The sequence below is a fragment of the Phoxinus phoxinus genome (genome assembly GCF_949152265.1).
Source record: "Phoxinus phoxinus genome assembly, chromosome: 8".
Taxonomy (NCBI): domain Eukaryota; kingdom Metazoa; phylum Chordata; class Actinopteri; order Cypriniformes; family Leuciscidae; genus Phoxinus; species Phoxinus phoxinus.
In genome coordinates this window covers 27,511,747-27,539,440 of record NC_136883.1, presented here as the reverse complement: position 1 = coordinate 27,539,440, position 27,694 = coordinate 27,511,747, and the positions used below count along the sequence as shown (strand labels likewise).

Below are 27,694 nucleotides of genomic sequence, written 5' to 3'. Positions count from 1 at the left end.
CGGAGATTACTGCTGTTTTATTTGGAGCTGTTCAAGAGCCATTGCATGTTTTATTATATTAAGAAAATTATATGCATTATGCACATTTTCTGGAAGAGCAATTCTTGCATTTAAAACAGTCAACAAAAAAAGCACATCTTTGGATCTGTTAAAAAATTACTGATAATTAATTTGAGGAACGTGAATCCCTCTGCTGTATGTCTAACGGCGTGGAAAAAGGCTCCAAAGTTAAACTATGTAGCTTAATTTTTAATTTCTATTGCATGGATTTTCATAGAGTGCTAAATCTGGCATAAGTCCACAGTGTAAATATGAAGGAAATAGTACTTCAATGAGATGAAGTCAGCTTGTGGCTGATGGAAGACAAAATACTGCAGCTTCAAGGCCCTTTAACTCTTTAGACAGCCGTCCATGAAAATTCACCCTGTCCACTGCAAAAGGGTTCAGAATGAGGGCATGGAAGAACAGTTTTGATCTAGTGAACAGTACAATGGTTGTGCATCACTTAAAAGGCTCCAGCTGGTAAAGGGTGCTTGTTATTCCCGGAAGTCTCTCCACCATTCCCGAGTAGAGCAAGGTCTTCAACAGAGCCTGGCGTCTCTGTGTCTGGGGTAAGAACTAGTGTAGGAAGAGGAAAGTCCACCCATCCTCCATCCTGCTCGTCCTCGGCTCCTGCGGTAGCAGCTGCGGCTGCCGCGCACTCCTCCTTAAAGAGCCTGTCGTGCTCCTGTTTCAGCTCCTGGTAGGAGCGGGAAAACATGTGGAATATGGAAGTGGCTGGGAAGGCCATGATTAGGATCCCGCTCAGAATGCTACTGAGCGCCACCACCTGACCGGGGATGCTCCTGGGCACCATATCCCCATAACCCACTGTAGTCATAGAGATTATTGCCCACCAGTAAGAGGCGGGAATGCTGCTGAAATCATGTACTCCGGTAAGCTCGCTCTCCGCCAGGTGCACCAGTGGTGAAAAGAGTGTCACCGCTACGCAGAGAAAGAGCAGCAGCAGGCCAAACTCGCGCATGCTCCGCCGCACCGTCAGCCCCAGCGTCTGCAAGCCCAGAGAGTGGCGTGCCAGCCGCATTACGTACAGGATCCGAAGGGCTCGTAGGACCCGCAGTACCAACCCAAGCTTGTCCAAGTAGCCCTTACCTCCAGAAGGTCCCTCATTTTCATCAGGGGGGGTTTCTCCCACGACAAGAGACACGTAGTAGGGCAGGATGGCCATAACATCGATGATGTTCAAAGGTCCACGGAGGAATACCAGCTTGCTGTCCGCCTGGACGAACCGTAGCAGAAACTCCATGGAGAACCAGCCCACACACACCGTCTCTATGATGAACATGTGCTGGCATTTCTGGGAGCACACACCCTGCGGAGAGAGAAAGAGATAGAGAGTGTAAGAAACAAATTTAATTCCCAATCAATTATTTTTTAATAAAAAAGCTTTGGATGTAAACTTAAAGGCTTAGCTTATTAGAAGTTAAAGTATTTTTGCGAAAGGGAGATTTAAAATAAAATTCCCCAGAGAGCAAAAATGTTGGTCAGTAATACAAAAAAGGAGGAAGGGAAATGGATAAGATAAGGAGAGTGCAGATAGCCACAACATTTTCAAGAAAATCTCAGTTTACTTTTAGTATTCAAGTCACACTAACCGATAAGTCAAGCTGTATCAGTTAATTAGCCAGAGTCAGAGGTCAGATTGAGGCAATGGGGGAGAAAGAGCTAACAGAAAAGAAAAACCAGACCACTTTGACCTTGAAATGCCTGAATTAAACACTCGATGTTCAGGCAACATGCTGGAAGAGACCCAAATTGGATTTTTCCCTTCATGTGACATGCCTCTAGATGTGATCCTTAAAACTACCTGATGCAGTCAGATCTAAAATCACACATTCTGTTAACATCGTTTTATCATGTTGTTATCATTTAGTGCCAGTAAGCGCCTTGCTAAAATCTTAAAAACCGGAGGAGGAGCAAGCAGAAATACTGGAAAGATGCTGAGATAGCAGATTTAATTAATATTTGGTGAGGTGCATTAGTTCGAGCAAAACTCAAGGGAATGTATCACAGTCATTCCATGTTAGCAAATTAGCTCTTCAATTTGCAGTTGCTTGAAGACACTAGATGTAATGGTTTTGTTGTACATGTGCACACTGTATGCTGGTAAAGCATGTGATGTTATTGTTTCTGTATATGCTCACTCATAGGTATAGGTCAGCTGTCTGTTCACAATGATGCATGAGTAATTTACAGTATTAACACAAATCTGAAAAGTCAAAGAAGAAAGATTACATCTCTCAGCAAATATTTAAAACAGTCCGGTAAGATATATGATTTGAAACATAGCCTCAGAGAACAAGATATGCATGAAATAATTAATGATGGACTGCTAAACGTCGGCTGTACCACATTTACATGTCTTTATAATGTGTTTAGCTCAAGACATCCAGTGAAAAATGTTTCAACCTTAATGCAGGCCGGAAATAAATATAATATATAAATATTTAATACATTGGAAAAAATACTAGCACTACTAATAATGATACATAAAAATAGAATAATAAAATATTTTTAATGTATACATTTTATTTTGTTGTAGTGCAATGATTATTAATTTATTGTTTCAAAAATAAAACATTAATTTCATTGAATAATTTCATCAGTATTGGTAACATGAAAACAAAACAAGGGAGAAAGTGAGAAACTAATTGAATTCCCAATTCATTTATTATCAATAAAACCACTTTGCATCTACATTTAAAATCTGTTTAAGCCAGCTTAGCATATTATAGAAGTTAAAGTAGAAAAATGTTTGCAAAAGGGAGGTTTAAAATAAAATATCCGTGAGGGCAAAAGTTTCGTCAGTAATAAAAAAAGAGGAAGGGGAAAATGGAAAAGATATCAACTAAACGAAACAAAAAATCAGCCAATCTCATCTGTGAAATACTTCACAGCAATGCAGTAGAAAATCCTCCCCTTGAAACAGTCGGAATCAAGAAACCAACTGAAATACTGCATACAAATGCTGCAAACCTTGCTCCACAAACATCCTGCCTTCCTAAAAGAACGAATCACTCTGCCACACTTACATCTTTCCAAGACCTTTCAAAACTCATTCATGCTTTTGCTTGTCAAGTCTGAAAAGCCATTGTAAAATTCTCAATCTTTCATTGGAGCAACAGACTCAAAGTTAGAGTGGACGTATGATCAAACCGCACTAGCGTTGAGGTGATTCATTTGTGTAAATTCAGCAATTTTAAATGTTCAGCACACAATTTGTCTTCCTCATTCCAGTGCTTTGTCCCATTTCCATCTCTCTCCCTTTCTGTCACTCTCCCCAGTTCTCAGTCATTCTCATTCCCTCATTCTACTCTAACACCTTCCTCTCATCTCATTCCTCAGACTTTTCCTCCTCGTCTCCCTGCGGGTGGGAAAGAAGTGGCTGTGACTGCAGCTGCAGACATTATGCATGTAAAAGAAGGATAACAATTTGCAAATCGTCAAGCTGATTGTCAATTTCTCAGCGCTAATGCACTTAGGGTGACCTTATCTCTGTGCTGCCACTAGAAATGTCAATGATATCCCCCCTCTTTTGTGCCCGAAACCAATCAGCCGCAGTCCCAGCATCTATACAACCTGTACATTTAGAAATCACCTGCAGAGCGAACGAGCAGATTACCGAGGTTTATACCAAGGCTTTTGAGTTCAGCATTCACAGCAGTAGGGCTGCACAATTAATCAAAAATAAAACTGAAATCATGAAGCGTCTTGTTCTTTTAACCTTAGACATGTTCATCATTTCACAATTCACAACACAATCACAATAGGATTTTCTGAAAATCATGGTTAGAATAGTTTTGGCTCAACCCAACTGCTGCAGTCGCAAAGCAAATCAAAGAAACGAAACAACCAAACACAGATTGATATCTTGCCAGCATGCTTCACAGTCACAGTCTTTGTTAGCACTAAACAGGTTATATGAACTGACAGCCATCGTTGTGGTATGTATCTCTGATTGAATGTTAGGTGGTCTGGCTGGGCTGTATGAATCTAGAGGGAGGGTCTGAGAATGCATAAATGGATGTATTGAAAATGAAATGCAGTTGGGATAATCCGATCTGTGAGCTGCTTAGTGAATGAGATATGAGGACCAAGGAGTGGGGATGTCAGGAAGAGACGAGGGATTGGACAGAGAGTTGAATAATTGAAACAGCGCTACTGCCCCGCACACGCACACGCACACACACACGCACGCGCACGCACGCACGCACACACACACGCACGCACGCACACACGCACGCACGCACACACGCACGCACACACGCACACACACACGCACACACTTTTATCTGACTGTACACAATTAGAGGGTCTGGTAAACAACTCCAAACACATTACCAGCATGTGCAGAACCCAACGCTTGTTATGGAGCACGTTCTCATTCATATATGTAAACATACAACACACAAACCCCTGGGGTCAGCTGTTTCATAAAATTCCAATTTGAACTCAGACCTCTAAACATTTTCAAATCTTATATTTTCATGGAAATGCATCAGATATTCATCAAAAAATATTATTCATGAGAAACGAAACTGCAGCAGGAGTCTAGCCCTAAATGCATAAGTACGGCGCATATAGCAGAAGGCATGCTGGAAAACCATACACTATATTACTCTCTATATCTAATATTAAAGCTTTTATAAAAAGATTAAAATTAAGTTATGGAAAACACTTGCAACTAGGTTTCTACACTTTCAGATATGAGGGCCCTGTAGGGCCGTGGGCAAATTCTTTTATTACTCAAGAGTAAGAGCAACTGCATGATTGAATATTAAATGGACACATGATTAAATCTCAGAAAATGTGAGGTATGGAGCTGTTAAACCGTGTTAAGCTGAGCATGGTCAAATTTAGTAAAAATCAAATAGTCTTTCAGATTAATCAAAGTTGTCACCCTTTTTACATGTTTGGCACCAACTTCATGAGGTGCATTCTGGGATTATTTTCCATAAGAATGGAAGGAGTTCCCATGTCTGGTAGGCACATTTGTTCACTCTCTAGTCTAACTCTCCATAAAAAAAACAAAAAAACTTACCAATTTAAATAATTTACAATGTATCTTTGTAAAAAAAAAAAAAAAAAGTGAGTCAGCCAAGCTGATTCAATAAGACCAATTCACCAGTTGATTCATTAAACTGCACCAGCTGAGTAACTTGTTGGCTGTAACAATCTCAGGTCAAAGATTAAGGCGGCAGAAGAAGAATTTCCCAATAACAGCTAGATTTTAGCTGTCCGAGACCATGTTGCTTTCACATTCACGCGAACCGCGGCACGGTTCGGGAGCAACCGAACTCAGACCACGTCCTCCAGGTAGTCTCGGGTTCGGTACCCCAGTGCGCACCCGGGTCCGCATGACAGCGCTCACATTAGAGATTTCTCATGCAAACCGTGCCCCGTTCCGATCCAAACTACCAGTGTGAAAGCCCCCTAAGACAAAGAACATGTGACTAAAAATAACAAACTTAAAGTCCATTAAAAAGTAAAACTAAGAGAGAGAGAGAGAGAGAGAGAGAGAGAGAGAGAGAGAGAGAGAGAGAGAGAGAGAGAGAGAGAGAGAGAGAGAGAGAGAGGCTAGGAGAGAGGCTAGGAGAGAAGAAGATTTCACAAAGCTCACAGACATTCCAAGACTGATGTCTTGTCTCTGATGTTTTCGAGCTTTGTCACAGAAGTGATATCATATAAGGCTGAGGACTCTTTCTACAGGCAAGAGGGACGAGCAATGGCCAAAAAACACATAAAAACAACGAAATACCTTGACATAGAGGTAAATGGATGTTTAACACGGTTCAGTGACAGTAGCTGTATAGTGTGATATGATGTAATGTGATTAAGTCGTCTCCACTGCACCGCTGCTGCTCACTGTCTCTTCCTGCTCTAACACATCAGCCTACACACTCTGTCTCTTGTCCATAATCTAAGCCCATTATTTATTCTCTGTCTCTGTCTCTGTCTTTTCCACTTTCCCTTGCCAAAATATGTGTTGTCGAACATTCCTGGCGCAGAGTCAATAATGCCACGTCATTCTGAGAGCTACTAGAAAAAGGCCCCTGGCAGGAAATTGTTGAGGTCAGCATATTGCTTTTATTTAAATCGCTGTACTCTCGACTCCCCTGTCTTCTCTCTATTCAATATTCGGATTGAACGTTGTTTCAAAGACATAAAGGATAAAGTAAGCAAAAAAATCTGTAAAAGCGTGCTCAATCTGTCATGTTGGGTGTTTACCAGGCTGTGTGAGCAGATGAAGGCGTATGTCAAAATGACCTTGAGGTCATTGCCAGAGATTGAGAGAGAGGCAGAGCCAGAGATGGAGTGATTGGGACATTGAAAAAACTATGTGTGCTACATCGCAGTAACCCAGAAACCCTCACCCTTCTGGTGGACACTAATATAGTCACAAAGCAGAGACAGACAGGAACATGACAGATGATCAGATATATCCACGTCTGGGTCTTACTGGCAACCAACCTTCATTTTCCTCTCTAGAAACAGACACACACACACACACACACACACACACACGCACGCACGCACGCACGCACGCACGCACGCACGCACGCACGCACGCACGCACGCACGCACGCACGCACGCACGCACGCACGCACGCACGCACGCACACACATAAACATTATGGCCTCCTAGAGATAATCAAATTATAGGTCAAAAGTTTAAAAAAAATCATAAACAATTTCTCCTATCCGAGCTTAACGTGAATTCACATATATATAACTAAGTCTCTTATTGTCAACGGTGGTTGACTGAACACACACTTGACTGAAAAACACACTTGATAACAACCATATAAACCTGATGAGAACAGACAATCTACTTAAAGAAACAAGAGTTTAAATACAAACAAACTAATCAACGAAATGAACGACAGGTGAGCATGATAATCAAAATGTAATCACTGAGAAAGCATAGAGACAAACTGAAAACTGTAGGGAACAGAACTAAAACCCACCCAAAACAGACATAAACACAGATAACTATTACGTTTGTGGATTCATAACTAGAAAAAAAAAAATATTCACTTTTGTCTTGAATGTTTCTTTTAAAATTCTTTAGAATTCCACAGAAGAGAAACAAGAGAACAACAGAAACATGAGAGCTCAGATCATTTGGCCTTGGGAGAAATGTTGAGTTCATATTGAAACCTTTTTTCTTTCTTTTTTTTTGATTGCAGACTTTGGTAAAGTGCAAACTTACCAATGTGAGATTACCGCCTGTGTCTTAGCATTAAAAACCTCAGAAGATTTAAGTAGCAGCTTTCATTTGCTCTCCATTTTATCACACTGCTGTCTAGAAGAAACAGTTGAGATAAAGGCAACACAAAATCTAAATTAAACCCATTTCTTAATACATGTTCCTGATCTTACTGTGCATCAGTGCATGCTTTTTTAAAGAAAAAATGTTTGTCATCATAATCTTTAATCAAAATGTGAATGCTCTGTGTCTGAAACGACTTTGCTTTTCAGCTTACATCACCTCGCCTCTTATTTCTAAAGTCTCTGTCTCTTTCTTTATCTCATCAGACCTTTCTAAACAACACACGCACATACAGTTTTAGATGCTTTAATCTGTGTAATCCTTCAAAATGCACTCTACTCAATTTCTTCTCCTGAATAATTTCTCCCTCTTTCTCTATCTCTTTTCATCCTAGTCCAGAAACCTAAAGTACAGCACAGGTTTGGATGGTGGTACAGCTCTGTGCTAGCAAAAGTACACAGTGAGACGGTCTCAGAATCTTAAACACCTGCCTCTCCATCTCCTGCTTGCTAAGCACTCCATATTTTCAACTGAGACACGCTCGTTCTCTTCTCCACCCCTTATGCTCCTATATGGAGAGTAATGCAGAGATGAAAGGATAAATGAGGCCCTAAATTGGGCCCCATGAAATCTGATATATTTCCCCCCCAATTTCTTAATACATTTTAATGGTTTAGTTCACTTTTAATAATCAAAAAGGATGTCTAATCAACATAATTCATACAACTTTATTAATTTAAACAATCATTTAAAATGTATAAAAATAAAAATAAAATAAAAAGTGACCTTGTGTGATATTCTTTAAAAGTGATGTTTTAATAAACTGTATTAATAAACATATTATTATTGTTATTATTAATCAGAGAAGTACATATTACGTAATGCGCAACAGTAAAATATTTGTATCAATTATCCAATGAAAACAGTGAAATGCTTGTGAAGTGACTCTCAGAGCAGCTCTGGAGATGAAGTTCATGTAAAGTGTCTTCATATAGTGAGAGGGCAGAAAACAGCATCCAACTCATTCCCAGAGACACGCAGAACATGAAGATTTTGTTTTTAAATAGCAGTCCTTTAGCAGTTTATTATTCACAGACACTATGACATAGTGGTTTGCCAAATTTTGTGACATTCCGCTTTATACAGTAAATTCCATTTTTTATGACTGGATTCCGGGATTCCATCCATTCTGCCTTTTGCATTATAGAAATTATAAGACCATAAATTGGGCAGCCCTTTCCACACTCTGTGTGTCTTAATATGAGTGTGTGTGTGTGTGTGTGTGTGTGTAAAGACAGGCTGCAAAGAGTTGTCCACTGCAGGAGAGCAACTAACTAGATATATATCTAACACAAAAATAGATCCGCCTGCAACTACATGTTCCCACATGATCTTCGGAGGCATTGGTCACACCCACACCTTTCATCTAATGGCTCATTTTAACCAAGCGCTACGGTACAGTACAGTAGAGTACAGTACAGTATGGTACGCAATATTTACGTTTCGCTTGTCAGAAGTTGCGAATGGAACCAAAATACGAACCATACGGTACCACTTTTTTGGGTCCCTTCTATTGGGGTACCTAGCACAGTAGTCCGGTAGCTAAAGGGTGGAGCTTGACTCACTGCAGAACGTGGATTGGTTGACAGAGAATCCTGTGCGTGCCACAAAGGGGATTGACAACACAAGAGGCGCCATTTTTTTATACAGTTGAAACACAATACCGTTGCAACAACACAATGTTTTTTTTTTTGTCTTGTGACAAACAGCCACATGCCAAGAAGCAAGAACAAGATCTGCTTGCTATGATGAACAATGTTCTCCATTGTTGTTTACTCTGTCGCTTTCTTCTTCGCACGAGAATGACGTTGACCGCTACTTCTGTACAGTACCGTTCGGTGGAAATGAGCCATAACTGGATCGTTCTCATTCTGTTCACTCTCTTCAGTGTCCTCTTTCCCCCAGTCCCTGGACACCACTGCTGCACTCGGTCCATTTGATCTGTCCTTTATAGCAAGTTACTGCAAATCCTGTCAAGCGAGTTTTACTACCGTAGTCCTGCACCAGCAGTTTTGTGGTCTCCATCTGCCAGAGCATCTCTACATCAGACTATAGAAATCAGAGGGAGCAACCATTATAACTATTAGAAATGTATTAGCTCCAGCTTCCTCTGCTAATTTTTTAGAGATTGTCATATTTCATTTTACTTGGCTGCAGTGGAAAAGAAAATGCAGCTGGCCAGTAAAACAATGACTTCCGCACCAAATTGACATAATTATAGCTAGCTACCTGTTGTAGCTCTCTACTTGTTACCATCACAGTAACATAACACATGAAAAGTATATACAACGGAACAATCTGCTTCCGCTGTTGACCACATATTCAAGTATGTTTCTGGCCTAAGTGTAAATGGCACTGTAGCATCCTCTCCTTCCCTCTCAGAGCAGCATCTCTAGCTTTTAGTCAGGACCCAGGAGACATTGAACAGACATGGATACCTAACAGCCAACCCATAAACATCTCAGTGGAAAAATAACCAAGAGGTCAACAGATGGGTTTATTCATCATGCTGGCCTGTAAAGAAAAAGTCGGAAGAAAACGAGGGGTTGGTGGAAATATACAATGTTTATTTACAAAATTTTGGCACGCAAAATAAACAACCACATTCAGATTTACCAGCCCGGCATGACGATTATGGACATGCAAATCTGAAAGCAATGCTACCATAATATTAGAAAAAACTGCCTAAAAACTCTTGAATGTCTCTTAAAAATAAAATGCCATGAACCTAACGTTGGTAAATCCAGAGACTTGTGCATTAATGGAAACATTGGTAGCCTAGTAACTTAAACGTTGCTTCCCAGAAAAATGTATATCAATGGATTTTAGCAGCTCTTGCCATTCAAACGTAGCCTGGTCCTACCATACTTTCGTACATTTTATTTGTACAGAGTCTGGCCACTCAAGCGTTAAGCTCCTTGAAGGCGGGTACTCTGTTGAAGTTTAAAACTATTGGATCTGCCCAGAGCCACTCTGGATCGGCCATAACCAATCGCTAACGTTTGGTCGTGACGAAACTACAACTCAAACTAGCCCACGACATCAACGTCATCGTTCTCAGCCACTCCCTCGGTTCACTGATTGGACCGGTAAAAAATTGGCTGGAGAAAACGCGGGAATGTACCGCAAACCCAGACAACGTACTGAAGGAAAATGAAAATTGAGCGGAAGTACGTAGGACGGAGGAGCCAGGCTAATTCAAACGCACACTATGGGGCAGTGATCTGAAAGAGAAAAACTGGCAATAAAAATGTTCAAGCTAATGTTGCTATACCACCCCTTGTGGCAACTCTGGGAATGCATTTTCACAAAAAAAAAAAAAAAAATTAGCTTGCATAGCTAGAACAGTCTGAATACTTGCATAGTAGGGCTTGCACGGTATGACGATATATATCGTTACCATGGTATACGATGTCTACAGATTTTGCTATATGGTGTATATCGCAGTATGTAAATACATAGCACTATTGACACTTCAGAGAAATGCATGAATGAGAATATAAAGAGCAGGACGTGCTTGATGTTAAAAATAGTTATAAGCACAATATATCCTGAAAAGGATGTTAAAAAAGCACAATAAGCATAATAATCAATAATCACTATAAGCGGTGAAAAAGAACTGAATGTGCGCTGCACAGAAAGCAGCGTCTCTCAGCATGCAATCAGTTCTCTTTCACGTCTACAATTGAATGGTCGAATACACACGCAATTATGTCAAATTGCCCATCGTGTAGACTAGAGTATTCATGTATGTCTCAAGTGAAATTAAACAGTTGGGTGTAAACCGGATGTGCGTCAGTATAATGGATCCGTATGTGCATTTGGTCTTAAAGTGACAGCAGCCTAATATACCTTCTGCTCTGTGTCAATATTGTGATTCCCACAAAAGAGAAATATATAAAAATAAATCAATAATTTAGATGAAATTAACTTACTGCTCTTGACTGAATAACTTTTTTAGCTTTCTTAAGCAGTGTATATTACAGTAAAGACTATTATTCAATTTCTGTACTAATTCCAACTACATGTTAAATAAACCTATTGTACATGAAAAACTTAATTTGTTCAAATATTAATTCATATTTTTGTTATATTGTATTTGTCCTATTGTTGTCATTTGAAATTAGATAAAATATCACAAAACAACTATATTGTGTTATAGATTTTTGTGAATTTTTTTTTTTTCGTGAAATTAAATTGCTCATATTGTGAAATACGAATTTGGTCATATCACCCAGCTCTTTTGCATAGAGTATGATTCAGGCCTTTGAGTAAAGCATAGTGACGGCTGCATAATGCAATGCCTGTCATCAGGGGCTGAAAACTCAGAGAGACACAAAGAACAATGGATAGCGCTGAGAACAAGAAAGTCCTAGGATACATTTTTTTTTACACAGCACTAAGACTTCAAGGGTGATTCATCTTCAAACAAGACAGATACCTGAAGCATACAGCAAAATACACACTTAAAACCCAAAACAGTAATGTCCTGGAGTGACCCAGTCATTCTAATTAAGCATCTGTGAAATTACTTAAACACGGCATTTTTTAATCAGTTTCTGCTTAACTTAAAGGGTAACTAAACCCCTGGTCAGAGCCTGACTCCACCCACAGGCAATATTTGAAAAATGCTAGAAAGTGCAGAGCCCAGTGGAGGGAGGGGGGGGGGGGGGGGGGGGGGCGTGCACCTGAGACGTGTCTCTCTGTAGGCAAGGGCGTGGTTAGCTGGTACTCTCTTACATCACAGGGCACCACAACTGCCAATAGGAAAATTCAACTGCAGTAGCCACCGTTCAACCTGAAGAGGGCAGCACTCAGACGTTTTTACACCATATATTGTAGAAATAAAACACTTTATACCCAAATGTCAAAAAAATTACTTGAATCAATGAACAGCATTAATAAAGCCCCAGTCTTACAGATCATTAACTAAAAAAAGTTGTTTTAGGGTTTAGTTACCCTTTAATAAAGTTGAGGCATCGGTTTCTTTTCGATAGACGTAATTGCTGCCAAAGTTGACACCGTGGCACTAACTGTTAACTGTAGAAAGGGAGGCAAATATTATATATATATAAATAATAATAATATATATATATATAATATATATATATTTTTTTTAAATAAATATAATGATATTCTTATCATAATACATAAAAATATTATCTTACAAAACTTAAATAAATAACCTCGCAAATATGATCTTAATGGACTCCAAACAAACAAATTCAAAAATTTAATTATATAAAATTTGTTTGTATGTCTATGCACAATAAAGTAGAAAGAGAGAGAGCACCCACAACGTATGGCCTACACAAGATGAGTTACATACATCTGAGTATCTTGCAAATTTAATTCAAGAAAATTATAGGGGAAAATAACAAGCGGGCGGGCATTAAAAATGCATCTTTAACTCTGGGATGAAGCTACTTGTGGAATGAATCTTTTGATGGATGACACTATTTACTCCATTTACGATCTCTGCATCTGCTGAATCAAAAATGAGTATGCAGCACAAGTAGAAAAATGATCAAACGTGCACACATACATAAACGGCCTTGCAACACCACCAGGCATCCTCTTACTGTCGTTTCCTTTTGCTTCTCTTCTATTTTATTAAATTAAAAGCAAAAAACCCAATTCAATATTTTAAACAAAAAGCCTAAACAAAATGCTAGGCTTTCAGAACAGAAGTTTTTTGCATTGTGATTAAATTCTGAACCAGTGGACTCCTCTTGAAGCAACCTGGGTTTGAGTGACTTCTGGTTGAGTGACTTCTGGTTACCCTAATCTTGTAACCACTTCCCCAAATAAAGACAAGCACCACTGTATAGAGGCAGCCACGTGTGTGTTTGTTTATACGTACACTCGTGAGACACTCCAGAGTATCTTTTTGTGAACTCAGTAACCTTGGAACTGAAAAAATGTTAGTGCTCGGAATAGTAAACAGCAAGCAGTCATGTTCACTTCGGAACATTTTCTTTCAAGTCATGCTGCTCATTTAAGGAGTTCACGCAAGTCAATTCGTTCAGGACCACAGCTCCAGCTTTAACAAAGGTGATTCTGGTGCAATAACACTTTTGACCTCCAATGGCACTTTGTGACTTGGAAACTCCTGCTGTTGAGTGTCATATAAAAACCTATTCTGTAAGCTGCATGTGAGGACAATCACCACCCAATTTCTCCTGCATCAATATTGGAGCACCACAGGGTTTCCAGCTCTCTTATTTCCTTCACACTTTCGATAAAAAGCACGTAGAACTACAAAAAAGTCCATTTGCAGTAGAGAGACTGCATTCTCGTAAAATGGAAAAGCTAAAACTCAACTCTCTCAAAGCCATGGAATTAGTAACCAACCCTCCCAACCCACTTAAGCAGTGTTTCTTGCACCATTATTCCACTGCTGAATTTCCTGCCCCATGGCAAAACCAATTTAGATTTTAGCTGAGATGTAAGCTTGCAGTGTGAATTGAATATAAAGAAAGAGAAAGAATAGGTTCTGTCGAAATAATATATAAAATTAAATGAAATTGTATTATTTATTAATAATATTATATCATATAATAGTAGTTCATGTTAAGATGAGATATAACTTCTTAACACGGATTATAAGGACACACAGAGAAAGTGCTTTTTGCGTACATGCGCTAGCAGTGGTTCCTACATTTATCCGAAAATTTGAATACATTTTAGTACGTTTTTGGTGACTCATGATTTGCTCGTGTTAACATTTCCATGCAGATTTCACGAACAAAATGGAGTCAATGAGTTGTAATTTAAGGTATTTGAAAAAATGGAAAGAGAAAGTGCGATCTATATATTATTTCTCTAAATAATTTATTCAAGCCACAAAACTGGAATGGAATACACAATCACTAGCTTAGTTTCCATTACAGATTTGCACAAAACTTTTGCAATGTTTCCTAAATGTCAATAAAAAACTATAGCGAAATGACGGCGTTTCCATTAACTGATGTTATGCGACTAAAAAGTATTTTTTTCCCATCGCGATAAGTCAAAACAAAGCCTGAGGCTAACTTAACATCCACTTAACTTGCATTAGCCTGGTGTATTTTAGTTTTACTAGTGCTTATCGATGTGACAATTCTGGCCAAGAATTTACATTAGGTTAAAATATATTCATTTTATTTTCCCTTTCCCACCAACACAGCTTTTGGAGAGGTTTCAAAAAAAAAAAAAACACTTTAGTTTGAGAGCTTTCCATTTGGAGCGTAATACTTGCCAATTGCTTCTGGAAGCTCTTCTCCCTCATATCTGCTTCGAGGTCTTGATAAATTGTGGTATTTCTTTGTTGTTTAGAATCCAGTATTGCTTGAATTATTTTGTCTTTTATGAGTTTAATAAAGAACTCATACTGTGAAAACATACTGTGCCTTCTTTAAATAATGATTTTGTGACTTTTACGTATGCCAGGTGACCTGTAAATGTGAAAAAAACTGTTTCCATTGCAGGTTTGCGAAATATTTATTTTTCAAATTGCCTGAAAAACCACCACATGCGATACATGGGAGTATTTGCGAAATTTACGTGTTTCCATTGGGCATATTTTCAATTTAAATTTGCACAATTTGAAGGGTAATGGAAATGCAGCCACTGTCTAACATGCACATTTGTAAACCAATGTTAAGAAAATGTGTAAGGTTTGCATTATATCAATCAGTTTAATAAGCAAGACATTTCTAATAAAAACTACAGTCCAATTATATGGAGGTACTGTTTTGTTGTAAACTTTGCTACTTAATTTTAATGGGTTGACAAAACTTGTCATCAACAGAACACTTCTACAAGCGTCATCTAGTGTTTCCTTTAATTCCGTTCTCTGACTGCGTCACTTTGGCCTCATCATGCTGAGTTTGGATGGTTTCTGCCCACTCAAGGGGAAACCTGCAGCACATTGTTCAGATTGCGCTGTGTATTGTTTATTCTCTTCTGCCTTATTTTAAGGACCCAGAGAACAGAGAACATTGGCTAAGATCATTGCTAACCTTGCAACACCACCTGTTCCAGGAACTCCCCTTCTGGCAAATCATACAGCCAAAATGCAAAACTGCAACACAACACCGAAACCACTCACGACTTGCACCTGTACCGACACCATCTGGCCCTCGGTAATACTCTGTCCAACATAGCATGAGCAGGACATGTAGAGCATTAGCTACTCTGTCACTGATGGGTGTGTGGAGAGGAGACTATGATCGGTCAAGAGGAAAATGAAACTAACCTTGGGTTGAACTGCAAGACTGGCTAAATCTCATGAAGCTCACAGAAGTGAATGCGATGTAGAGCTGTAAAACGGCTTTAAATGTTCCCTCACTTTATGTGCTTGAGTAGTCAGATGATTCATTTATCAGTTAAATTTTCTTTTTTCCAGCACTTTCATCTAGCATGTAAATTATGTGCTCAACTTTCATTATCTCTTCATGCGTGTAATTGAATACACCTGCAATATAAAATATTTTGATGGGTGCAGCTGTAAGTAAAATTCCAGGTAAAGCCAGCTCTTTTTAAAAGGTTTCCATCAAATAACAATGTTGTCTTTTTTGTTGCAAATACAAATCTACTCTTTGCTTGATGCATTGGCTGGAGACTTTTAGCTAAATTAAGATCACTGAGTTCATGACATCATACTAAATATTTTATTCCCCTCTAATTTTTTTCCAATTCAGGCCAATTTCAACATACATTAGTGTATAATTTTAAAAATAATAAATGTGCTAATTAATCTTCTCTCTTGGCAAAACAGGTCAATTTGTGTGTGTGTAGTCCAATACCAACTCAATATTGAGTATTGTGATCAGTATTGAGTTTTGGACTCATACGGACTAGGATTGGCCACAATGATTGACTAGTCATCTAATCCTCCACCAATGGCAAGTTTATTATATATTGTCATTATGTATTATTTATTTTAACATTCATATTTTTAGTACCAGTGATTTAAATGGGTCATGGCATGATGAATCAAATGTTCCTTGATCTTTTGACATATATGAGGTCTTTTTAAATGTGCATCTTATTTTCCCAAAAATGTCGATACAATATAACGTATTTTCTCTGTCTCTTGTTTTTAATTATTTTGTTCTGTTATTATGCTTGTTGTTGTCATCTGTTGACGTTGTACAAGCAGAATGTCGGTGTGGTACTATTAGTCCCGCCCCTCCTCTACTGTGATTGGTCGGTTGGGTAAAAAGTGACAGTGATGAGTGCTGCGTTTTACCCATTCGCAGCACAACATTCTTCAACTCTCGGCGACCTGTAAAAAAAAGCTCAGCGCCTCTCTACGCTCATGCCATTTTAAAAACGCGGCGCTCCCATTGAAAACAATTGAAAAAATACGCCAGCCGCATGAAAAAAACGCTTTGGTGGACACACGGCCTAAGTCATATAGACTTGGTATGACATGAGGGTAGGGTTGCGAGGTATACCGGTACCGGGAAAATACCGGTATATATTTTATATGTTCTTATGTTCATTCATGTTTATTTGATGCTATAAATGAACTAGAAGTAAGAGATTATCGGTTAACGAGTAGCTTTAACTGAGGCTCTACAGCGATCTTTCACACACATGAAAGAGCCACAAAACGGTATTTATTGTTTACATTTCTTTTAAAAAATTACCAAATTTGAAAGGTGAGACTTTGTTTAATATCAAAAGTAACCCACAAGTAACCTGGTCTGTCCTGTCTGTCAGCGTGTTGTCAGTCTCCTCTCTGCTCCGTGATGTATTTTTCACTGCGTGAGAACATGGTGTGGCGTGAGAGCGGCGTAGCTTGTCGGACATAGCGACAGCAACTAAAGGGGTCTTTGCGAACGGTCAATTGTTACGTCACTTATTACCTTCTCATCTAACCAATCGTGTTCTAATACTCGTAGTATAAAAGATCGGTACTTACACATGTCTGAGTTGACAGATGCTGATGCCAACATTCACCTCCATCCTCCACACCACCACCAGGATTCCGTTACCCTCAGTTTGCGAGCTACGCACCGGGCCTACGCCATAGAATATTATAACACAATACATGCTGGGCTGTTAATAAATGTATGATTTGTTACGTCATTTTGCCTCCTGAGTCTTTCTGGTAGAATTACTTTGCTTATTAAAACTGATGAAAAACCTTCAAACCTTGCCAAGCATCTGTTACTTGCCCATCGTGACTTGTATAAAACATTTAGAGATTGTCAGGTGAGTGCATCTTTCAAACAATCTAATTTAGACATTTATTTTCTTTTAACACTGATCAACGCACATACATAAGATTAGCGTTTAAATAACACGATGTTACAGCGTGTGTTTGACAGGCTATAACCAATGATGTTTAGATCTCATAATATTTGCACTTAAGTTTAGTTAGGTCTAACAGAATAAAGTAATCAAATGTAAAATAACACTAGATAGTCTTCACTGTTAATACATTAAACGGGTAATCCTTACAATTAAGGTTACAAAAGTTATTTAGTGACACAGGACACAGATCCGATATACTACATACGATGACGCATATACTATTATACTGTTTACATTAACACAATACATAACCGACTGTGTTTATAATATTAAAACTCACTAAGACAGACAGTTTGACAAATTTGTGTGTATTTGACCGTTTGAGGAAAAACATCTCACTTTGGAATGTGCAAGCACTTTATAGGTGGCTTGTGTGTGCGTTGTTGGTACTGTATGAGGGCAAAGAAAACCGTCTTTTAAAGAGCTCCACAGTACTACTGAATGATATAAAATAGCTTGGATGTTAAAATAGGGCCAGGTTTAAAAAGACATAGGCAAGTGATTTGCGTCATCTGTCCCTAAACGCAAACGAAAGTGTTGTTTTGCAGCGCACAGCTCGTTTACAGTTCAGGCGCGATGTCTTTTTAATTTGCTCATTTTGAGAGAGAGGGGACACTCAGTAGACTATTGCTAAAATTACTTCTCAAAAGAAAATTTTCAAATTACTGATTTGATGTGATAATCTGTATTGATTAATTTGCTAATAAACATGAAACCTGCAGGATGAGTAAAATTATACGTAATACCCGTGGCAAAATTCAGACCCTTATGGGATTGTTTTAATATCAATACTGCGGTATTAGTTTGTGGTACCGTACCGAAGCCAAAATTGTGGTATCGAGCCATCCCTACATGAGGGTGTGAATACATTTATACCAAAGACAGATTAGTCGACTAGTCGTTCAGGAATAACCCACCTACTAGTCGATTTTAAACATTTGTCGTTTTATTTTTAAGATGTTCAGCTTCACTTTCACAGGATACTGTGAATAAGTGTGCGTCTCACCCGCACTTGGTGAGTGAGAGTTTGCAGGATGCTCATGGCATACAAACACCCTCGGTTCTGAGTCCTTGCTGACTCAAACAAAGGAAAATTTACACCTGCAGCCCTGGGGAGGAGAATAGGAGAGAGAGTATAAGACAGCATGGGGGAAGGACGGGGCAGAGAGAGGTAACAAGAGTAAAGGTGAGAAAAGTCAGAGAAAAGATAAGAGGGCAAAGAGAAAATAAGCTCAAAAGAAGAAAAGCAAAGGTAGAAATTAATATTTAACTCTTCCCCATCCAGCTTTTTAAAAAAAACTTGTCACCGCTAAGATTTTTTATCATTTTCAAAAAAATTTCAATGGCCCCCAGAATATTTTGTTGTACGAATATCTGAACATGCAATATATCAAAAGAAAGAACAGAGTCTGCTTTAAAGAAAAAAAAGGTATTATTCTACCTTAAAGGTGCTGTAGGACATCTGGGAAAATGCTATTTAGCCTGATAGCAGTAAAAGCGTACGTCCCACCCTCCCAGCAAATCGCCGTCCAAAGCCACGCCTCCTGAAAGCATGAACGCGCACAGCCAAGAAGACCGGAGACAACGTTACTGCAATACCAATATCATGTGTCATTCACCGGTGAGAAAACTTTATAGTATAGTTAGTAACACTACAATACCAAACGTAAACACATTTTTAAAAACAGAATTAGATGCAGCAAGTTTTCGGTTTGTTTAGCTAGCAAAACTTGTCAGTGTGTAATAATTGTTCTTGCATGACAGGGTTTCCACGATGAGAGTCTGCTTGGCTCCGATGAAGATATATAGATCGTAGATCCTTTGCCAGTGCCACTTGTTGTCGGTTCGGAAGGAAAGTTAGGTTGTTGCTGCTTGCCTGCCATTCCCGCTCTGTCTGCACTCTGCACAGCGTACGTGAATGGGCTGATGACTTATTATGTCTGATTATTAAAGCCTGCGCAGTGGTATGCAAACACACATTGGCAGGGAACACGTGCTATAGGACTGTTCGGACTTATACAAAAATGTCTGCAGAGAATAACCTAAGGCACCTTTAATGCATTTTTTTAAAGTTTTATTTTAAGCAAAAAGCTGAGAATTTTTTTTTTTTTTCAAAGACTACATCCAGATCGGATTCATGATCAAAGCATAGATGGAGTAGATAGAGTCCATCAACACCCCCAAAAGCTTGCACAGTCCTATACCTCGTCCTGGTCGACATTTCATTCGGTAACATTAGGCACTTTGGATTTTTATTATGCTTATTTTACATATGCATCTGCTTATATGCTATTGATTGTTTCTGTTTCTTCTTCACATGATTTTGATCAGGAGATTCAAATCTCTTTCAGAAGATGTGTCATAGCTCCCCCTACCGTATTACAGTGAAAACACAGAAAGCCGGAAATTCCATCATCAATGGCGGGGAAAGAGTTAAGAAAGCAGAGGGAAAACTAGAAAAAGCAGGGCTAGAGTGCATCTACTGTAGGACAAGAGGGAAAAAAGTCAAATATCTATAGGAAGGAGTGAAGCACAGATCCATAGGGCAGATCCTATGGATGCTCAGATTCTCTTGACTATCGGATGTTTTATCCCGAACTAGTAGAATGAAGATTAGTTAATTTTATATATATATATATAATAAACTGTTACAAACTGCAGAAGGTATACCCATGCGTACACATAATACCATTAAGCACTGCATCAGACTTATCTAGCTGCCGCAAAGCTAAAGGGTATTAGGGCATATGAATTCAGATAAAACTCATCTTATCACCTTGCAAGAATGTATTTATTGTTATCTAAACAATATAAAAAAGGTGCTGCTTAGGACTATGAGAAAAGAGCCTGCTCTCAAACACACAAGATACTTAACCTCTCTGGATCGATTCCCAATTGGTTGTCAGATTAAACAAGTTCAGATGCTACTCCATAAATGTTTTGTATATCTTATCTATAGAGCTGATATCACGCTTAAGCTCATATCACGCTTAAAACACAAAACACAATTTCAATTCAATTGCACTACAGAGTTCAGGATTCAAAATGAGAGTGTGTATACAGAGGCCTCAAAAGTATTGGGACACTTAATCACACTTAAAATGCCTGAATGATGTAGCATTTGATTCAAATTATCAAACCAAGTGGCATCTACAAACAAATGATGCTAGACCTTACAATAGATTTTACTTCACCAATGACTTTCAGTGGATGGATTTTCAAATAGATTTATAGTTGCACAACTATGGGCATGTTCCACTAAAAATTGACAGCTATAATTTGTCAAAATACTTATTGTCTTGATTTTGAACAAAACAATATATCTATTGTTTTATAATTTCAAAACTTTTTGGGAAACATTTCGAAAATTGTGCTTGTGCAACTTTTCTGTAAAATTAATGCTTCATGGTTTGATATTTTGTTGTCTAAAGCAATGTCATTCTGATATAATTATGTATTCCTCAAGTGTCCAGATAATTTCTGAGACCACTGTACATTCATATAGATTATTTTAGATCCAGAACTTAAACTGCATAAGCTACATGGGTCTGTTTCGGTCACACTGATGTCAAAAGTTCGGACAAGCCTGTGGGTTGTTGAATTTATTCACTGTTTTTCTCTATTAGCTCATTGTGAGTTTGCTCACAGTCATCGTGTTTCTCAGTTCTGTTCATGTTTCCTGTTTACTAGAGATTTGCGGCCTTGTCTTTCCGGATCTGATATTGAGCTCTAAACTAAAGTCTTGTTGTATATAATTTATAGGGGAATAAAACTAAATAAAAAGTTTTATGCCTGTAAACATACAGAAGTGTGAAACATCAATCTGTACATCTTCACATTCGACTACACACAGAATTGAAAGTGCTGTGAGAGACAGAGGAGGTCATCTTATTATCACTCAGTGAACACATGCACACACGCACACGCACACGCACACACACACACACACACACACACACACACACACACACACACACACACACACACACACACACACAAACACACAAACACACACACACACACACACACACACACACACACACACACACATTTATGAGCAGAGATGAATGACTCCATGCCCAGGCCATTCCTTTTCTACCATGCTGGTGACACTGACAAACGGCCCGGCAGTGTGAATTAAATATGACAGTCCTGCTGCTTCCAGCGGGACTCTGCTGTTGGATGCTATGCTGGCGTAACTGCATAGACACTGCCAGATCTTACCTTGACATATACACAAGCACATCCAATCACACACAAAGTACTACATTTTCCATTCAAAACACATGGAGCGAAACTTCAGGCAAATGAAGCTACAGTCAGCGGCCTACCCCTTACACTTTGGACAGTGTGAGGTATCTGCCTAGGGGCGATTAAAATTCATAGTCATTTAACAGCAAAAAGGTCTAGTCTTCTCAAGCGGACCCCCTTGTGTGCCTGCTGACATTCCAGAGGTCTCTATGGAGCTGGTTCATTATTCTCTATGTAAGTTTGCTGACATTGTGGAGGCATTGCTGGTCCAGTTCATTACTCTCTGGGTATTTACTGACATTGGGGAGCCCTGCTTAGGTGCATTCATTATTTCTCACCAGGAACAGCACACACAGGTCTGCTTGAAGACCAGAAACTCACCTCCAATGACAAACTCACGTTCTACCAGAGGAGAAGGGGGTCTAAGTGAACGGCTGAACATGTATTTGGCTTTTGCAGCTTACATCTTGTATAAAGAAGAATCAAAGTAAAATATAGAGAGAATTGCTACACATGGATTTACATATAATGTAAATCACTCTATTTACAGTGTGTTGGCTCGATATGAAAGCATCTATGCATTTTAGAGCATATAATTTATTCAGATCATATAGACTTAAAGGCTTAATTCAATCCCAAAAGTGACCTTTTGTCATCATTAAAATTAAATCTGTGCATCATATAAAGCAATCATATCTCTTCATAAGACTTAAACTGCTATATTGATATATACATTTTATGTATTTTTTGGATCTTCTAAGCTTTGGTAGCCTGGACTTTCACTGGAGAGACAGAAACCTCTCAGGTTTCATTAAAAACATCTTACGTTGGTTTTCAAAAGCTTACCCAACTAGAGGGTGAGTAAATGAGCATCACTTGCTCAACCCTCATGTTGTTTCAAACTTGTATGACTTCCTTTCTTTGTTGGAACACAAAAGATATTCTGAAAAAAAAAAAGTCATAATGGTTTGGAACAACATGATGACAGACTTTTTATTTTTTGATCTCCTTAATCAGGTTAAGACATTTTGTATGCACTCACCCTATTCTCCTCCTCTCTGAGGTCCGGCATGGTGCTGATGCACAGGCTGATCACTGTCACCGCCACCATCACCACAGACAAACAAGCAAATATCTTTCCTGGCAACCCCGATTGAGGGTTCTCCACCATGTCCCTTAGATCGTTCATGAACTTGCGGTAACGTGTCTCCACTACAGGTGGGCGCAGCTGCATACTGCGCTGACGGCGCTCCTCTTCTCGCCGCTCGAGCTCGGCGACCTCCTCAATGCGCGTGTACATCTTGCGCTTGCAGCAGCGTTCCATGTAGGTCATCTCCACGCCCCAATAGTTGAGCTCCTCGTGCAGCGAGAGTGCGCACATCTCGCGTAACATACGTAGCTTTCCTGCTGCTAGGAAATTAAGGATAACACGAAATGCACTTGGGCTACGGTCGAAGAAGAATTCACGGCAGGCCTCATCGTAATCGTCACAAACGCGAGCGATCTCCTCAGGGCTGCTGCAGGGTTTTAGACGTCCTAAGCGTGTCAAGGGGAACTGCTCCAGCGTACTCCAAGGGAATGTGTAACGGTTGCCCCCCACGTTGATGAGGGCCTGCAGGCCGTGGTCTACAGAAATCAGATCTTCTGGTCGGCGGATGAACTGAGCGCGCTGATAATACTCTCCCTTGATGGTCTCGGTTTCTGGGATCTCGGTAAAGATGTGGTCCAAGCTGCTGTCGTCACTGACCGAGAGGTTGCTAAAGTCATGATTGGCGTTGCTGATGATTGGCATGATGGCATTGAAAAGGAAAGTTGATCAAAGTGATGGGCGAAGCTCAGGTCGTTTCAGTGTTAGCCTGATACCTGAGTGCTGGGCATTGATGCGTTTATTTGAAGGTAGATCCCATAGGATCGTGTGCACAGTTCAGTGAAGAGCCAAACAGCCCACATCATTTGCACCCTGTTGGAGACAAAGAGACAACAAAACTTAAAGAGGTCAAATAGTTGTGTTCATAAAACCAGTTTGATATAGAAGTTTTAAATAGTACTATAACTTTGTTAAAATTACGTGGAAATGGAATCATATACGTATTTACAGCCTTGCTCTTCGTATTTCAATAAAGAAGGACACTATAGTGTCTGGAGGCTGGGTGTATTAGCAGAGACCTCCAGACATCCCACAACTCTTAACAGAGATTGAATAATTTGCTGTTGTCAAGGTGTTTCATTATGCTAGGGTGGGAGTGATAAACTATTTATTAATAGAAGCATATTCCCATTGGGAGCGAGGCTTGCTTTACTGTGTGGAAAGTTAATTGAGGAAAGTGTGTTGAGCAGCCCAGTGCAGTGGCTCCATCAAGAACATTCTCTCCAGTACAGGCTGATGAGCAGAAAGTGAGGGGAGCAAGATGCTTCATAATCACACATAAGCAGGTGTTAAAATAGGGTGGAAATTAGGAAGGATGTGAACCAAGTAGACAATGCATGATAATTGCAAACGTGTCCTACAATGGCAAAATAATGGGCATACTTTTATAACAACAGACAGCATGCAAGAAGGGTAAGGGGCTACTTCTCTTGCCTTTAAAAAGCTTATTTAAAAATCTACGCACGTCTGAGTGATTTATTGACTTTAGTCGAATTAAAAAATCATTATACTGTAACTTAAACCATAAAAAACAAACACCAAAACATTTCCACAATGCCTATGTCTGCCATCTGGTTGCAAAGAGAATTTTTGACAAGGAATCAAAATAGTTTATTCCAACAAATCCTTTTGCAAGCAAAATTTGAATCCCTATATTTTAGAACATTGTATATTATTTTTTTGAAGAAAGAGCCCGTTCACTTACTGAATTTCACTTAGCTATTTGCAATAAAAAGTTAATGTAACACATTAACATAGACTTAAAAAGTCTATGTAACACATTTACAGTTCCATTACATTTGTTTCTTACTAGGCTACTGTATGTTGAAATCTGAAACGATCTCATCATTTGTCAACAGACTGCTGAGGGCAGCACAAAACTCCATTTTTGATATTCAAACATCTCTTCCTCAAAAGTAGCCTAAAGAATCGTTCGTGGAATTGTAATCGTTAAGACTAATCAGAATCGTTAAGACGAATCGTTACTAACCTACCTTACGATTCCAGCCTACAGGCTACCATCAATAGGCTACATAAATATATAGCCTAGGCTAAAGAATTTATGAAAATTCCTGGCTCGATCACAACCCATAGGCTAATATAAAACTTATCATGCAATATGATAAAGTTCAAACGCGGCTGAATTTAAATGTATTATCTCTGAAATACATAAAAATGTTCAAATAACATACTGAAGACATAAGACTGTCAATCGAGATGAAAGCACGGACATCAATAAAGCTAAAGCGAAACCAAAGGCACCACTGACATCCTAAAAGTTGATAAATACGCAATATAGGCGAAATGTACAATGATTCTATAAGTTGAATAAATAAAATCTACAAGAGCATCAAAGTAGAAACTCCCTATACTCACCGCTCGCCACGACTCCTGTCCTCACTTTCTTCAGCAGAGACATTTTCTGTGCATGTTGCTCCATAACAGGATAAACGAACTCATTTAGTAGCCTATTGACTTAACGCTTCTTGGTGGAATGCTGAAGTTAGGGGCGGGAAAATGATCACAGCGCGAATATTCTTCGCTGACACATCATCACTGTCCCGCGCGCCGCTGAGAGTCACTATCACTGCATAGACCCGAGCGAGCGAGTGTGTGTGTGTGTGTGTGTGTGTGTGAACGCCGGTCGGTCGCGCGCCCCTCTCGCGCCTTGACAGAGGCACTGTAAGTTTAAAGGGAAGTCTAAATCATCGTGGGGATGTACCGAAATCAAACCCTGGTCACGTACTTTTCACACTCCAACAATAAACAGCAGATTATTTTATTTTGTTTACAGTAAACTAGTTTTAGATGTGCACGTCATTGAGTGTCAACACTGAGACATGATGAATTATTACACTGGACACTTGAACCTCTGCTGACAATGGCGTCTTCAACCTGTTTCTGAATCCGGTCACTGTATATTAAGATCATGAGGCAAAATAGTCTGCTTTCCTAATAGAAAATGTGTTTAATAGATGAGATTGTTTTATCAACCGCAATATCCATTACAGTGCATAGCCTATCTACAGGTAAGTGCATATCTGTGTTTGCTGAAATTGTGATGTCTATTTATGCATTGTACACAGTGCAAACACCCCGGGACAACCCAATTAGTTTGATTCACTATTTGCATACATGCTGTTCACCTGGCAGCACTATTATGGAGCTTACAAACAGACGCATACAAAGTGTGCATACTGTACTCATTAGGTTGGGCATGCCTAGGGAAATACTAAAATAACTAAGCAGTTTGCACAGGTCCTGGTGGCATATGAATGGAAAGTGAGACAGCTGGCATTGTGCACTCAAGTCTCTCCATCATTGGATGCCAAGGGTCTGCAGCACACATAAAACCCATGAATGATTGTACAGATATGCACTGCTGATGTGCATATCCACCCCCTCCTGACTGTCTAATTTTTTGTACCCCTTCAATCATACATTTATTTGCCACAAAATAAAAGCCATTGAGGTTCAGTGTATTTTCTAATATCTGTGCACTAAAAAAATGAAAAATTTTCACTCTGAAATTTCTAGTAAATAATGAAATAATTACAAAGAAAATATGGCAAATACAAAGACTGAACTGAAATAGTTATTTTTTTTTAAACAGACTGAATTATTCTTTATTTACAACTTCAAAAATATACTTTTTCATACAAGTACTGCAAGTATATATAATTGTATTGTCCCTGCACACAATGTGAAATACCTATAATGCTGGTTGGTTGCATATACTTTAAAGTGATGTAGCTATACCCGACAAATCAATAAAGACATATTTTGTCTTTGATTATTTCCGTTACTGATGTTATTGATTTTATCGAGTTGTTGTTCCAGCCCTACTTGCAGCCCAATTTGGAGGCTGCATCCTTCGAAGGGCGCAAACTTCAAAGGCCCCGCCTTCGAAGGCCGCAAAGGTCGGGCCGAGCATTGTTAAATGTGACGGTCTAGCCTACGGATGATTTTCTTGTGCTAGCAACTGACAGCTGCCGTTGACATGTGGCAGTAACGTTTGTACTGGACTTTTTTGAAAGTGATATTCAACTGTCTGAAAACTAAAACAGGGTTCACAACCTGTCAAACTATGTTTACCCTTGTCCATTTCTATACATAATAAAGAGTATAAACTATATGAAATCACATCTTAGTAAGATATGTCAACATTTGAACCGCTTTAAAGTTTTTATTTTTATTTTTACATTTGTATAGATATTCAAGTAAGTTGAAACCCAATACTTACATTTAAAAGTGTAATCGCCACCAGCCCGCAATATATTCTGGGGTTGGCTAGGCCGTAAAGGATCCATCTTTTGTATCCCTCACTGCCCGGGAAATGAAGGATGCATTTCAATGCTGCAATTGAAGAAGCCCTTGAATTAGGATAGCCTTCGTCGCTCCGCTGAGACGCAATCCGCTTTTGAAGTTATTTAATTTTGAACCCCCTTGTCAAAGGACCTACAATGTTCCTTGTTGTCTGCCAGATGACAACCTTGTGTGATTTATACACACACAAACGGGCGGCTTCATCAAGGATACAGTGGTTAAAGTGATGGCCCTAAAACATTTAACAGAAAAAGATGCTGTTTGAGAAT

The 27,694-nt window shown here is 39.1% G+C and overlaps 1 protein-coding gene across 2 annotated transcripts; it reads right to left on the bottom strand.

Moving 5' to 3' along the window:
- kcng4a (potassium voltage-gated channel, subfamily G, member 4a) lies at positions 1–27,694 on the bottom strand. 2 transcript variants are annotated; one of them, XM_079620820.1, is made up of 3 exons: positions 27,343–27,694; positions 22,995–23,912; positions 1–1,372 (listed from the first exon to the last, which is right to left on the bottom strand). In XM_079620820.1, exons 2-3 carry the CDS (start codon positions 23,742–23,744, stop codon positions 506–508), a joined length of 1,617 nt encoding a protein of 538 aa, XP_079476946.1. In that variant the 5' UTR covers positions 23,745–23,912; positions 27,343–27,694; the 3' UTR covers positions 1–505. The 2 variants fall into 2 exon arrangements, with proteins under 2 accessions (XP_079476946.1, XP_079476945.1); XM_079620819.1 differs by lacking the exon at positions 27,343–27,694 and adding an exon at positions 25,476–25,762.

What these genes read in the sequence shown, in the direction of transcription:
- kcng4a (XM_079620820.1), bottom strand. Translation starts at nt 23,744, where the DNA reads ATGCCAATCATCAGCAACGCCAATCATGACTTTAGCAACCTCTCGGTC. An exon ending in TCAGAGAGGAGGAGAATAGG is followed by an intron (nt 1,373 to 22,994) that starts GTGAGTGCATAC and finishes CTCTCTCCGCAG; the next exon opens with GGTGTGTGCTCCCAGAAATG.